Source organism: Phyllobates terribilis, unplaced genomic scaffold (genome assembly GCF_046119375.1).
Source record: "Phyllobates terribilis strain yellow unplaced genomic scaffold, ASM4611937v1 Scaffold_11__3_contigs__length_659146591, whole genome shotgun sequence".
NCBI classification, from domain to species: domain Eukaryota; kingdom Metazoa; phylum Chordata; class Amphibia; order Anura; family Dendrobatidae; genus Phyllobates; species Phyllobates terribilis.
In genome coordinates, this window is record NW_027362771.1 from 379,490,233 (window position 1) to 379,503,118 (window position 12,886).

The 12,886-nt window shown below is 41.3% G+C and overlaps 1 protein-coding gene across 1 annotated transcript; it reads right to left on the reverse strand.

The window, feature by feature from the left end:
- Nucleotides 1-1,496: 1,496 nt before the first annotated feature.
- On the reverse strand, nt 1,497-12,151 carry LOC141167287 (G2/mitotic-specific cyclin-B2-like). Its single transcript, XM_073654717.1, has 7 exons — nt 12,062-12,151; nt 9,559-9,723; nt 6,500-6,658; nt 6,125-6,361; nt 5,086-5,226; nt 4,729-4,839; nt 1,497-1,626 (listed from the first exon to the last, which is right to left on the reverse strand). Exons 1-7 carry the CDS (start codon nt 12,149-12,151, stop codon nt 1,516-1,518), a joined length of 1,014 nt encoding a protein of 337 aa, XP_073510818.1. The 3' UTR covers nt 1,497-1,515.
- Between the last annotated feature and the right edge of the window lie 735 nt (nt 12,152-12,886).

Genomic DNA, 12,886 nt, shown 5'->3' on the forward strand with positions numbered 1-12,886 from the left:
TCTGGATTTATTTCCTTCTGTTTACAGAGCTTATCCGTGTTACCTGGGTTGCCTGGGCCCATACCCTGTCGCAGAGTGCATCTTCTTACAGTCACCACTGTACTTACGAGAGCTTCAATCAGCAATATATCTTGAGTAAACAGTATTTACTTCATACTGGTTAAACATGAGATACAATTCAGTGTCACACAATCCGTGTGCTGCTTACATAACACATTCAGGAAAGAAAAAAACACAGGGAGTAAAAACAACCAACAATTGAGAGCTTTCCTCCCCTCAATACAGCAAGCATATAACTTTACACACTATCGCCATCTGCTGTCTGGTTAGTATAAAGTCCTCCTTTCACTTATAATAAGTTCTAATCTGTTGTATATGCCAACACCAGTTTGTTCCTCTATTACTGAAAAATCAGCCTTTGAATTGATATGCAAATGACTATAGTGGATCTGAAGCCTCTGTCACACCAGCTCTATTCCCTACCCAGTGCCGCCTCCTTCTTGGCTGACAGTCTCTATGCTGTGTGACTTCATGCAAAAAAGCTGTCAGTCAAGCAGCAGTAGGCAGCTCTAGGCTGGGAATAGAGCTGTAGTAGAAGAGGCTTCAGATCTAAAGTCTCATTTGCATATCAATTCAAATGTTTTTCTCAGTAATGGAGAACGAACTGGCCACGTAAAGATATTGCTGGACTTTTTTTTTTTTTTTTTTTTTTTCGAAGAGCGTTATATGCACACAGTTTGGAGTGTAAAATTTTGCTGACAGATTCCCTTTAAAGAGTTTGCCATCAGTGGCAGTACCTTCCTATGTTTGCCCTCATTTTCCGCAATCAGTCCAATATGGTTAGGGTTCCCAAACAACATTGGAACCGCTAAAAATGTGCAGTAAAATTACAATATTTCAGAGCAGCCTCAATGTTTCTCTGTGGAATGGGTGTGGTTGGGAGACTTGAACGTGAATCACAATTGCAACATGGTCAGAATTGATAATGTTGCTCAGGGGCATGTCTTGCGCACCCAATGAAAAGTGCACTGTCCCAGAAATCTAGAGCTGCGGTTTTCAATTCTAAATAAAGTTTATTGCTCCACACTGACCCCTCAGCGCCCGCTGCTTTACTTTCCACAGGTCATATGGTGCAGGAGCATGTATTGCCTGTCTTTGAGGGGAGGAAAGAGTAAGCTTTTTTTATTATTTTAATCAGCGCCAAACATGGGGAAGGAGATGGTTTGTTCTAGTTGTGGATAACGCCTCCAAAAGGTACTATTAGTATCCTACTAAAACATAACAAAACAGATTCCCTTTAATTACCTACCGAATAAAGAAACATCCAGTTATTACTCATTTTGTAGAAAATACACAGCTCCTGATCCAATTTTAATAAACTTGAAATTTTTTATTTTAATACTGAACATTTAATCCACATATAATATAATCCAACACTGAAATAAAAGATATAAAAATGGCTACAACGTTTTCAAAGAGTTGTGATAAAACTGCACACGTTGCATCCATCAACTACTACAACTCTGGCAGCAGAGGAGCAGCAAGATGCAATAAGACTTTAGAGTTCAGCTGAGAGATGGTGCTGATCCGATTGAGTTTCCGGCTTGCATATTTGTTCTTAACATACTGAAAAATAAAAAAAAAAACATGCAAGCAAAGTTATACGTAGAATAAAGGTCTAAAATTGTCCTGTTTAATTTTTGAGGACCAAAAGATCCCACTGCATGGAAGAACTTTTGAAACAATCTTTGAAGCGTCATCCAATGACAAAACTGTTGGTCATTTCCAGCAGAACGATCCTTGCTGTCTGCATGGAGACCACTTCTCTTAGCTAGTGGGAATAATCAATGTAGCCTAGCAAGATCTAGAATTAAAAATTTTGTTTATGATAAATCACTTTCTTCATTCACACTTCGCAAAAAGTTATAGATTTTTGCCTTGGGGGAGGGAGTGGGGCAAAACATACTCCTCATCCAGAAACATTACAGCCATGTACTCAATGGAAAAAATAAATAAAATAAAAAAATTGCCCTGGTAGGCAGTTCACCCTAGGATTTAGATAATTTGCCTTCTGAAATTTTCATGCAATTTACCCACAATGACATTTTGATGCATGGATGGGATGTATAGACGTCTCATGCCCACCATGTGTTTTTTTTTTTGTTTTTTTTTTTCAAATCTGTGTAAGCTGACCCGCAGTACATTTTTAAAATCTGTAACATGTCAATGTCTCTTGCGGTTACACTAAGTTATGTGCAGATTTTCCCCTATGCCACAGCCCCACTATCAGTATTTGGTCAGTATTTTTTCTCAGGAGTAGAAGCCAAAACCAGGTGAGGAACAATTAGAGAAAAGGTATAATAGAAACAAGTCACCAATTCTGCATTTATCACCCACTCCTGGTTTTGGCTCCCACTCGTGAAAAAAAAAAAAAAAAAGAAGTAAATACTGACCGAATACGGATAGTGGGGCCGTGGCCTTAGAATTCATTTTGATGTGGAAAATCTACAGGTAAAATAAAAATAAACCCCCATTTTCCCCCTCAAACCGCCCTACATGTATGGCATGGCAATTGCGTGGGCTCGCTCCGAGCGCGATCAAAAGCGGCTGTCAGTACTATATGAGAGCCGACACCCTGCAACAACACCCACGATCAATGCTAGCACGATTGCGTTGTGCCGATGGTCCCCATGGTGACCCTGGGATGCAAAATGGCCACTACAATGGCAGATATGCAAATTTCACTCTGTAACATCCACTGCTGCTTGTTTCTGGAAAACACCCATGGAGTCAACATAGAAAATAGTAACTGCACCTGCAGATAAATTCCCAGAGGGGTGCAATTTCCAAAATGGGGGTCCATTGAGGAGAGGAGTGGGGGGGGGTGGGGAATTCTGATCTTGCACTTACGGGCTCTGTATATGGAGTCCACAAACTATTCTACAATAGTTTGTTCTCCAAGAGTCAAGTAGGGCTACTTCCCTCCAGAGTCTCCGTGTGCCTCAACAGGACTGTACAGCAAGATATGGGGTTATCACCATGCTCAGCAGAAATTATGTAACAAATTTTAGTGCCATTTTTTAACCATTTACCCAGGTGATCATGTTGACAAAATTTGTGGTAAAATGAAATTTACTCTTCACCACCCAATTGTATAAAATTCTGTGACACTCCTGTGGTGTCAATACGGTCATTGCACCCTTAAAGGAATTCATTGAGAGGTGTAGTTTGTAAAATGAGGTCACTTATGGGGGGAGGGAAAGGGCTTCATCTGTTCTGACACCTCAGGGGCTCTGCCAAGGCACCCTCAAACCATTGCAGCACAATGTGCACTACAATATTTCACTCCTTCCCTTCTGAGCTTTGCTCTGTGCCTCAAATGTAGTTTTCGACCACATGTGAGGTCTTTGCGCACTCATGAGAAATTGAGTAACCAATTGCACCATTTTCTCCTATTATCCCTTTTAAAAATTGAAAACTTGAGGCCAAATTAACTTTTTTTTTCCAAGAAAAAACTAATTTTCCATTGACTCAGTTCAATGTTCTACAATTCTGTGAAATGCCTGAGGGGTGAAAATGCTCAGTACACTACTAGATGAATTCATCAAGAGGTTTGGTTTGCAAAATGGGGTCACTTGTGTGTGTGTGTGTGGGGGGGGGGGGGGGGTTTGCACTGTTTAGGCACATCAGTGGCGCTGCAAAAGCGACATGGCGTTCGCCATCTATTCCAGCCAATTTTGTGTTCCAAAAGTCAAATGGTGTTCCTGACCTTTCAAGCCCTGCCGTGCGCCCAAACAGTAGTTTTCCGCCATATATGGGGTATCGGCGTACGCAGGAGAAATTGCACAAGTTTTTTCCTGTTGACCTTGTAAAAATGCTAAATTTGGGCTAAACAAAATTTTTTTGTGGGAAAAATTAAAATGTTTTTTTTTTTTTTTTCTTCCACATTGCTTTAATTCCTGTGAAGCACCGAAGGGGTTAATAAACTTATTGAATGTGATTGAGTACTTTGAGGGGGTGCAGTTTTTAAAATGGTGTCACTTTTGGGTATTTTCTGTCATGTCTGTCTCCAAATGTGATCACTAAATAAAAAAAAAAAAAAAAGTTGTGTGTTTGGGAAGTGAGAAATTTATGATAAAAAAAAAGTTTGTTATGTTTCAAAATTTATTGTAATGTAAATTAGAACAATGGGAAATGTCATTTATAAATTATTTTGTTCAGCATGGCTAAGAATATAAAAATTGAGAGTTTGAAAATTGTGCAGTTTTCAACATTTCTTACCAAAATTCCGATATTTTCACAAACCTATGCAAAAAAAAAAAAAATCTCACAGGGTGGAGGGGGTGAGACACCACACCATACACAATCTCTAAATCACTGGGATACATTAAAGCGTTCCAGAGTTATTACCTCATAAAATGACACTGGTCAGAATTGTAAAAATTGGCCCGGTCAGGAAGGTGAAAACAGGTTGAAGGAGTTAATAACATGCATTTCAGTGCATTTGGCTATGAATAGTTTTGTCAAAAAACAAAAAGGACAGAAAGTATCAAGAGCAAAGCAGCTTTATTTAAAACATGACATGTCAAAAAGACAAAAACTGCAGCATCAAAAATGCAAGTAACCCCATTTACATATCAGGTTCAGAAATGCTGCAACATCAAAAACTCATTGTAGAAATATAACCTTAAAATAAGCTTATAGGAAAAATTCATTAAAAATACTTACAACATATTTTGTCATATTGTTATTGATCTTTACTACATTCTTTGCTATGTGCTGCATGACCTGGAGCAGATTATCTTCAGTGTAGCCGGTGTAATGCTGGACTGTGGCATCCTGTATGAAAGCAAAACGGATCCCAACTGATGAATAGCAGTCACATGGTTAATGTCTTAGAGAAACAACATCATACAAGCCTTATATTAATAATTATTCATTATTTTGTAATCAATGGAAAAAATGCACGTCTATAGAATTAGATGAAACATAAAAGTTTACTGGAATTGCCAAGTATAGGGAGTTTGCTGGGATTAGAATTTATGAATATTCAAAGTCAAAAAGTATCAAATACTGGCTCCATACCCATGTACCCCAGTTGAGAACTTTTTGAGCCAAGCACAGGGATGCTGCTGCTATGATGGAAGGCCGATAGTGAACCATGTCATAGTCTATCAGGGTAAGTTCCATAAAATATTTTGCAAGAACGTGATGCTCGGCCTCTGCCTAGAAGAAAAGCAGGATAAAGAATCTAATAAATACACATTACAAAACTAAGGTTGCCACCCATGAGAAGCCAGGACTGTGGAGATTTATACTGCACCATGCCAACATTCATAATCAGTGATACAGCACCATACGGCCAAGTTCACTAAAAACCAAACCAAATCCCGAATAGATTTTTCCTGGATGAAAATGGTCGCTCTCCTCTGTGTGTACACACACACACACACACACACACACACACACACACGTGTAGCATTTAAAAGGGGGTTGCCTCAGCCAAATGAAATATTGCACAGTAGCTTGTACTACCGAAAAACAAATGTCAGTGATAAGCCATCCTCCTGGATCCAATGTGTAGCATTCGGATCTGTACCAGCACTGGAAGTAGAGTCTGATTATGTGCTGCTCAAGTCACATGACCACTGCAGCCCATCACAGACCACAACGGTCCTGTGATTGGTGAACAGTGACGTCATCAGCTCCGGTGCTAGTGCACACCACACGGTGCTGGATTCAGGAGGATGACAGCAGGTGAGAGAGTATAATTGAGTTTGCAATTTTTATACATTGTATTGATCCAGCATTTCAAAATTAAGAGCCCCCCCACCCCCAGTTTTATTTTGCCAGGTTAAGACTGGGGCAACATTTGTTGCATAACAGCAATTCTCGGATAAGTTGCGGGGAAAAAAAGTTAAAACTTGTGGCTATTTTACATTTGTGTTTTGAAGACACTTGAGAGTGTTGCAGTCAGTAAGCCATGGATCTCAAGGCCATATAATAAGAAATCACCATCTAGAATAAGATTGTGGTGTGTGTAGCAACATTGTATCAGGACATATCACCGTGTAGCCCAAGTATAAGACAGCAAAACCATAAAGTCACATAAGAAGGAACATACCCGGCAACACCTTGTAGCTCTGCGAAGGAAGTGAATTGGCAATGGTCTACCCAGGTCAAATTTCAGCTTATCAAGTATTGTTCTTTCCATTTCTCGAATCTCATCCTTGGAATAGGTATTGTCTGTTATATAGACAAAGTCTGCAATCTCCGGATAATACATTTCTTCATACTTTGCTGCCACAAAGAGTGATGAAACTCCCACTAGTTGGAGTTTATTCCTTTGGAGAGGATGAACCTTTAGACAATTGCAGAGTTATAAAAAGTAAATGCATTTTAGCAATAGTGTTTCTCACCAACCTATAACAACCATGGTATATCAAACAGACAAAAGTAGCAAAACAAAGTTGTAGACAGCGTATATAAAGAATCCTACTTGTAGGAAGCGATCCATAATTGCAACAGCCATGTAGAGAGTCTCTTGGAGTAGGCGGAATTTGGAGTGAACTTGCATTAACCAGTCTATGAGGAGCGCTCTCATACGTTCATTCACTTCCATTCCTTGCAGATAATTTGGACGTACAGACTGCTTGACCTTAATTTGCAAAATAAAATAAGTTACAGGATTCATTCTCCACAGATTTAGAAATAAGAATTAAATGTAAGTAGTTAAGAATTGGACAACTTTTTCACAGTAGCTCATGCTGAATGATAAGGAGGTCTAACGATGTGCCAAATTTAAACTAGCTGCATACCATGCCTTGGTGAGCTCATTTTAAGAAATCCCCCACTCTCCCCTGGATTTTGTCATTACAGCATTTAAAAGACACCAAACAGGATTCTGTCTCCTCAGGCGTGAAGCAGGAACATTGAAAGTTTACAGAAAAATTTAGTTCACATTCTATTGGCTGCATCAGACATCCATGCAACTCAGTCTGAGCATAGAACAGCGTGGATCTCCTAACACAAGCAACAGAGCCTCAGACACATATGAAGCTATCACTCTTGGGTCAGGAAACCTGCGGCGCCTCTGTGCATTGAAGTCTGTGCTAGAACCAATTTGTATAGACATGTGAAGCAGCCCCGTGGCTGATTAAAGGGGGTTGTCACATGTTGACTTGTCAAAGCACACCTGTCACAGCTTGCTGCTTTCCGGCAAGGGCATTACTGCTTAATTGACAATTCAGACCAATGACATTCTCATGCCACTGGACTGATCCGTGAAGTCTCAGACATTGCAAGCAGAGGAAGCTTTGGGATAAGGGAGAGCATAGTGGTACTGAAGCGTGCTGGATCTTATAGTCCTGCGAACTTCAGAGCAGCGCTTGTGAGTTATAAAGAAAAGAGCTCATAAGCACTGCACTTTTTGCCTAAGGGACCAAAGACCGGCCACCAGTTACCCCTGCATTTGAATTGACAAACCCTTAATTCTTGAGAACAGAAAGGATTTTTATTAACAAGCAACTTGCTTGTTTTTTACAAAAATATTAGTTTGAGATTCCTCAGTGGTTGATACCATCTTTTCAGTTCGCCATTAAACGGTAACAAATTACAAACTTTCGAGACTACTCCAGTCTCTTAATCAGGCATAGAATAACAAAATCTGAAGAGTCACATATTTATACACAAGAAGACGCAGAAATAATGCAATAGCAGAGACAGGTGACGTGAAGCAGAACTATCAGTATGGGGGGGGGGGGGGGCACTCCCCTTAGCTGTTATAGAAAGTCATCAACCACTGAGGACTCTCAAATCTTAATATTTTTATATCTACTGGCTAACATAGTACAAAGATAGAGATAGATACAGTGCCTACAAGTAGTATTCAACCCCCTGCAGATTTAGCTGGTTTGATAAGATGCAAATAAGTTAGAGCCTTCAAACTGCAAACGAGAGTAGGTTTTATGAACAGAAGCATAAATCTTACAAACCCAAAAGTTATGTTGCTCAGTTGAATTTTATTAAATTTTAAACATAAAAGTGTGGGTCAATTATTATACAACCCCTATGTTTAATATTTTGTGGAATAACCCTTGTTTGCAATTACAGCTAATAATCGTCTTTTATAAGACCTGATCAGGCCGGCACAGGTCTGTGGAGTTATCTTGGCCCACTCCTCCATGCAGATCTTCTCCAAGTTATCTAGGTTCTTTGGGTGTCTCATGTGGACTTTATTCTTGAGCTCCTTCCACAAGTTTTCAATTGGGTTAAGGTCAGGAGACTGACTAGGCCACTCCAACACCTTGACTTTTTCCCTCTTGAACCAGGCCTTGGTTTTCTTGGCTCTGTGCTTTGGGTCGTTGTCTTGTTGGAAGATGAAATTACGACCCATCTTAAGATCCTTGATGGAGGAGCGCAGGTTCTTGGCCAAAATCTCCAGGTAGGCCGTGCTATCCATCTTCCCATGGATGCGGACCAGATGGCCAGGCCCCTTGGCTGAGAAACAGCCCCACAGCATGATGCTGCCACCACCATGCTTGACTGTAGGGATGGTATTCTTGGGGTCGTATGCAGTGCCATCCAGTCTCCAAACGTCACGTGTGTGGTTGGCACCAAAGATCTCGATCTTGGTCTCATCAGACCATAGAACCTTGAACCAGTCTGAGTCCTCCAAGTGATCATGAGCAAACTGTAGACGAGCCTTGACATGACGCTTTGAAAGTAAAGGTACCATACAGGCTCGTCTGGAACGGAGACCATTGCGGTGGAGTACGTTACTTATGGTATTGACTGAAACCGATGTCCCCACTGCCATGAGATCTTCCCGGAGCTCCTTCCTTGTTGTCCTTGGGTTAGCCTTGACTCTTCGGACAAGCCTGGCCTCGGCACGGGAGGACACTTTCAAAGGCTGTCCAGGCCGTGGAAGGCTAACAGTAGTTCCATAAGCCTTCCACTTACGGATGATGCTCCCAACAGTGGAGACAGGTAGGCCCAACTCCTTGGAAAGGGTTTTGTACCCCTTGCCAGCCTTGTGACCCTCCACGATCTTGGCTCTGATGGCCTTGGAATGCTCCTTTGTCTTTCCCATGTTGACCATGTCTGTGTGCTGTTCACAAGTTTGGGGAGGGTCTTAAATAGTCAGAAAAGGCTGGCAAAAGATCTTTAATCCACACATGTGAAGCTCATTATTCTTGGTGCCTGAACTACTTCTTAATACTTTAGGGGGACCAAACAGAATTCTTGTGGTTTGAGGGGTTGAATAATAAATGACACTCTGAATTAACTTTTAACGTTTTTAAAAAAAAAAAAAAAAAAAAATTTGCTGCAGTGCATTTCCCACTTCCAGGCTGATCTACAGTACAAATGTCACAATGCCAAGTTAATTCCGCATGTGTCAACCAGCTAAATCTGCAGGGGGTTGAATACTACTTGTAGGCACTGTGTATATATATATCTATAATTTTATTTTTTTTTACAAGAATTTTGAAATAATTGCTTATTCTGGCTAAAATGTGACTATTGTGCCAAAAGAACCCATACATGCACACCACAAACCTCCAGTTCTTTCAGGTAGGCATAAATGTCTTTCACATATTCACTGCACATCTGTGGATTGTCAGAGTCTTCAGCATCAATATCTTCTACGTTATTTAGAATCGAAGAAAATGCTTGGCAGAGTGTATCTTCATCCTTCATTGTTACATCAGAGTTTAAAGGAACCTTGAAAAGAAAGTTAGGCATATTCGTACTGGAGAACAGCAAACTAAAGCCAGGGTCACATTAGTGTATAACATCTGTTGCAAGAGCATCGGATGCAATATGCCAATGACACTCGGCTCAAACTCTGCTGTGAGCAGATGTTATGCTACTGTGATCCGATCCTCTCGCATGCGAGAATCGCAGCTAAAGTGCTGAGGAGACAGAGAAAGCAAATTCCCCATCTCCTCCGTTACCAGCATCCACTTTAATCACACTGTACTTGGATCACATCAGAGTGCAGTCCGATGTTTCACACTCACCCATAGACTTGTATGGGTGAGTGCAATGTGATCCTCGGATGCAATCACAGCATGCTGCGATTGTTCTCATGCCGAATAGTCAAGAGAAAATAATCACAGATCTGAGCTGGGTGACTGACCTAATGGTCATGATGCAGCAAACAGAGAAGGGACTAGTGCCACTAGCCACTCGCTGCACCGGGTCAATTAAAGCACGCATGCAATGTCTTTCCGGTATTTCACAATGCAGCCGTTTATTATTTATCATAAACCGCTTATCACACATATAATGTCCACGAGCCTTTCCAGTGGCAGCTATGCTCACTTGGCTCCAGTTACAGCCTTCAGCAAAGTAACTATAACAATGTCCATATAACGTACTGCTTTTACCTTTTGCCGGGTCTTAACAGTTTCGTTCTGCCACCGCTGTGGCTTTTAGGCTTCCCAGGTGGGGGTCTCCAGCCCTCGTACCTTCGAAGGCTACTGGTATGTCTTCACACTTAACATCCAGCCTCTGCCTTTCAGGACTCTGGTCTTTCAAGCCTCTGCCCTCCAAGGCCACTGGCATTGCTTACACAGCTAAGGATCCAGCCTTGACTTTTCAGGCTTCACCAGGCTTCAATAGGCCTCACACTAGCGGTGCCCCACAAGGGAACAGGCCTCACGCCTTACACACCCTGTCTCAAGACTACCAGGGTTTATATATCCTGTAGTACACACCCACAGGACCTGTGCTGATGTCACAGTCAAGTGATCAGACATTCTGTGCATACAGGACCTGTGCTATGTCACAGTCATGTGACCAGTCACCTGAGGCGGGAGGTACATGGTCGGCCAAAACACACCCTGGACCATTACAGTAATGCCAAGCAAGCCGCTGCATTCCAATAGATACTCATGTTTAGAACATTTTATTGCATTTCTCTGTAGGCAAGAAAGAAGCCATGCAAATGTATTCCATTAGAATATAAATCACATGGCAGATTATTGCAGAAATTTGTGAACATGTGATCTGTGTAGAAGAGTGTTTTTTTCCTCATTCCTTTGCAAGGAAAGCCGCTTAAGGCTGTGTGCCCACGATGCGTTTTTTTAAGCGTTTCCACAGCAGCAAAAACGCTTAACAAAACGCTTGGTAGAAGGTCTGCCATGTTCCCCAATGATAATCCGCATGTGCTGTGCACATGCTGCGGAAATTTCCGCTGCGGATCATCATTGCGGAAAAAACGCAGCATTACCAATTATTTTGCGGAAGTGCTGCGTTTTCGCTGCCATTGACTTGCATTGGAACGCTTGGATTCCGCATCACTGGATCTGTACATGCGGAATCCATGCGTTTCAATGTGCGGATGGTACCCAGGTCTGGAGGAGAGGAGACTCTCCTCCAGACCCACGTACCATAGAACCTGTAAAAAAAAAAAAAAAAAAAAAAGAATAAAATAAAAAATAAATGTTATATTTACCTTCTGACGGTGACGGCCCCCGGTCTCCTTGTCTTCCCTTGCCGGCAGATCACAGTGGACTGAAGGACCTGCGCTGACGTCAGTCATGTGACAGCAGGTCCTTCAGTGTAGTGTACCGCGAGCTGCCGGCAAGCCAGGACGGAGCGAAGCAAGACTCCGGGGCCATCGGAAGGCAAGTATAGATTTATTTTTTTTATTTTTTAACATTCTTTAAGGTCACAGTATATAAATCTATGCCATTTGCATGGATTTATTTAGTTTGACCAGGTTGACAAGCACTTTCCAAGTGATGCTAAAATCGCTTAGAAAGCTCTTGTCAACCCGCATGCGGAAATGCAAGTGAAGAACGCTTCACTTCCGGTTGTCCCTGGCAGGAAAAACCCATGTACAATCCACATGCGTTTTTTCTGCCAGGGGAGATGCAGAAACGCTCAGGAAAAAATCCGAAGCATTTCTGCATCGTGGGCACAGACTTAACTTGCAATAAAAAGCCCTTTGTATGCATTTCCACTGCATGATTATCTGGAAGGAGTTTTTCCTGAGAACACTTGTTTTCTGATATTCTGACGACCACCCGACAAACTAGTAAAACAAAATTACCTGAAACACCGTCTTAGCCGTCCATAATACTTTGTTTAGCACATTTTCTTCAGAGGCTTCTTGCTTTATGACTTTAACGGGTTTAGACATCTTACAATGCTATGTAAAAAAATATATATATTTGTTATATTTTTTTAAATTTTTTTTACAAGGGGACAAAGGGAAGGAGGCTGGTGGGGGTGGAGTGGCCATGAAGACAAATAAACATTTATTTATTACACACCGCAACTATTGCTTTGTTTGTTGGAATCATTGTCCCATTGCGGATTTCTTCGAGAGGAGGTCTCTGGCTGCATAGTCTGTCTTTCATCAGGTTTATCCCGTCTGCCAAAGCGTTGTCCGCTTCCCAGAGCTGAAATTTAGATAGAAAAATTCAGGTATATCGATAGTTGGGCGAGTAATTTCAGTGTAGTCATCAATGGTTTTGTGCAAGTTTGCGGCAGTGAAAAGAAAGGGAACTCATCTTTTCACAAGTCCATATCCACATTATAAGCAAGTTAAGAATCCTCTTAATTGTTAGTATAAAAAAAAATAAAACAAATTATTTTGCTTGGAAGCACGTCAAATGGATATCAACGCAGGTACAATCTGTCACACAGCATTTGATTGGCTCCAGTTGGCAGACTGAACACTCTTTGTCAAAGTTGTGAGTAGATATTACCTTAAAAGCTGCATATTCAAGATGCTAGGAGAATCATTTGAAATTTAACGCTAGAGGGAAGAAAAAAAAAAAAAAAAAAAAACACCCAGAAAGCCAACCTTGGCCTGATTTGGATACCAGACGATTGCATTTAAGTGGCAGGCACTAGTTAATATGCGGACGGG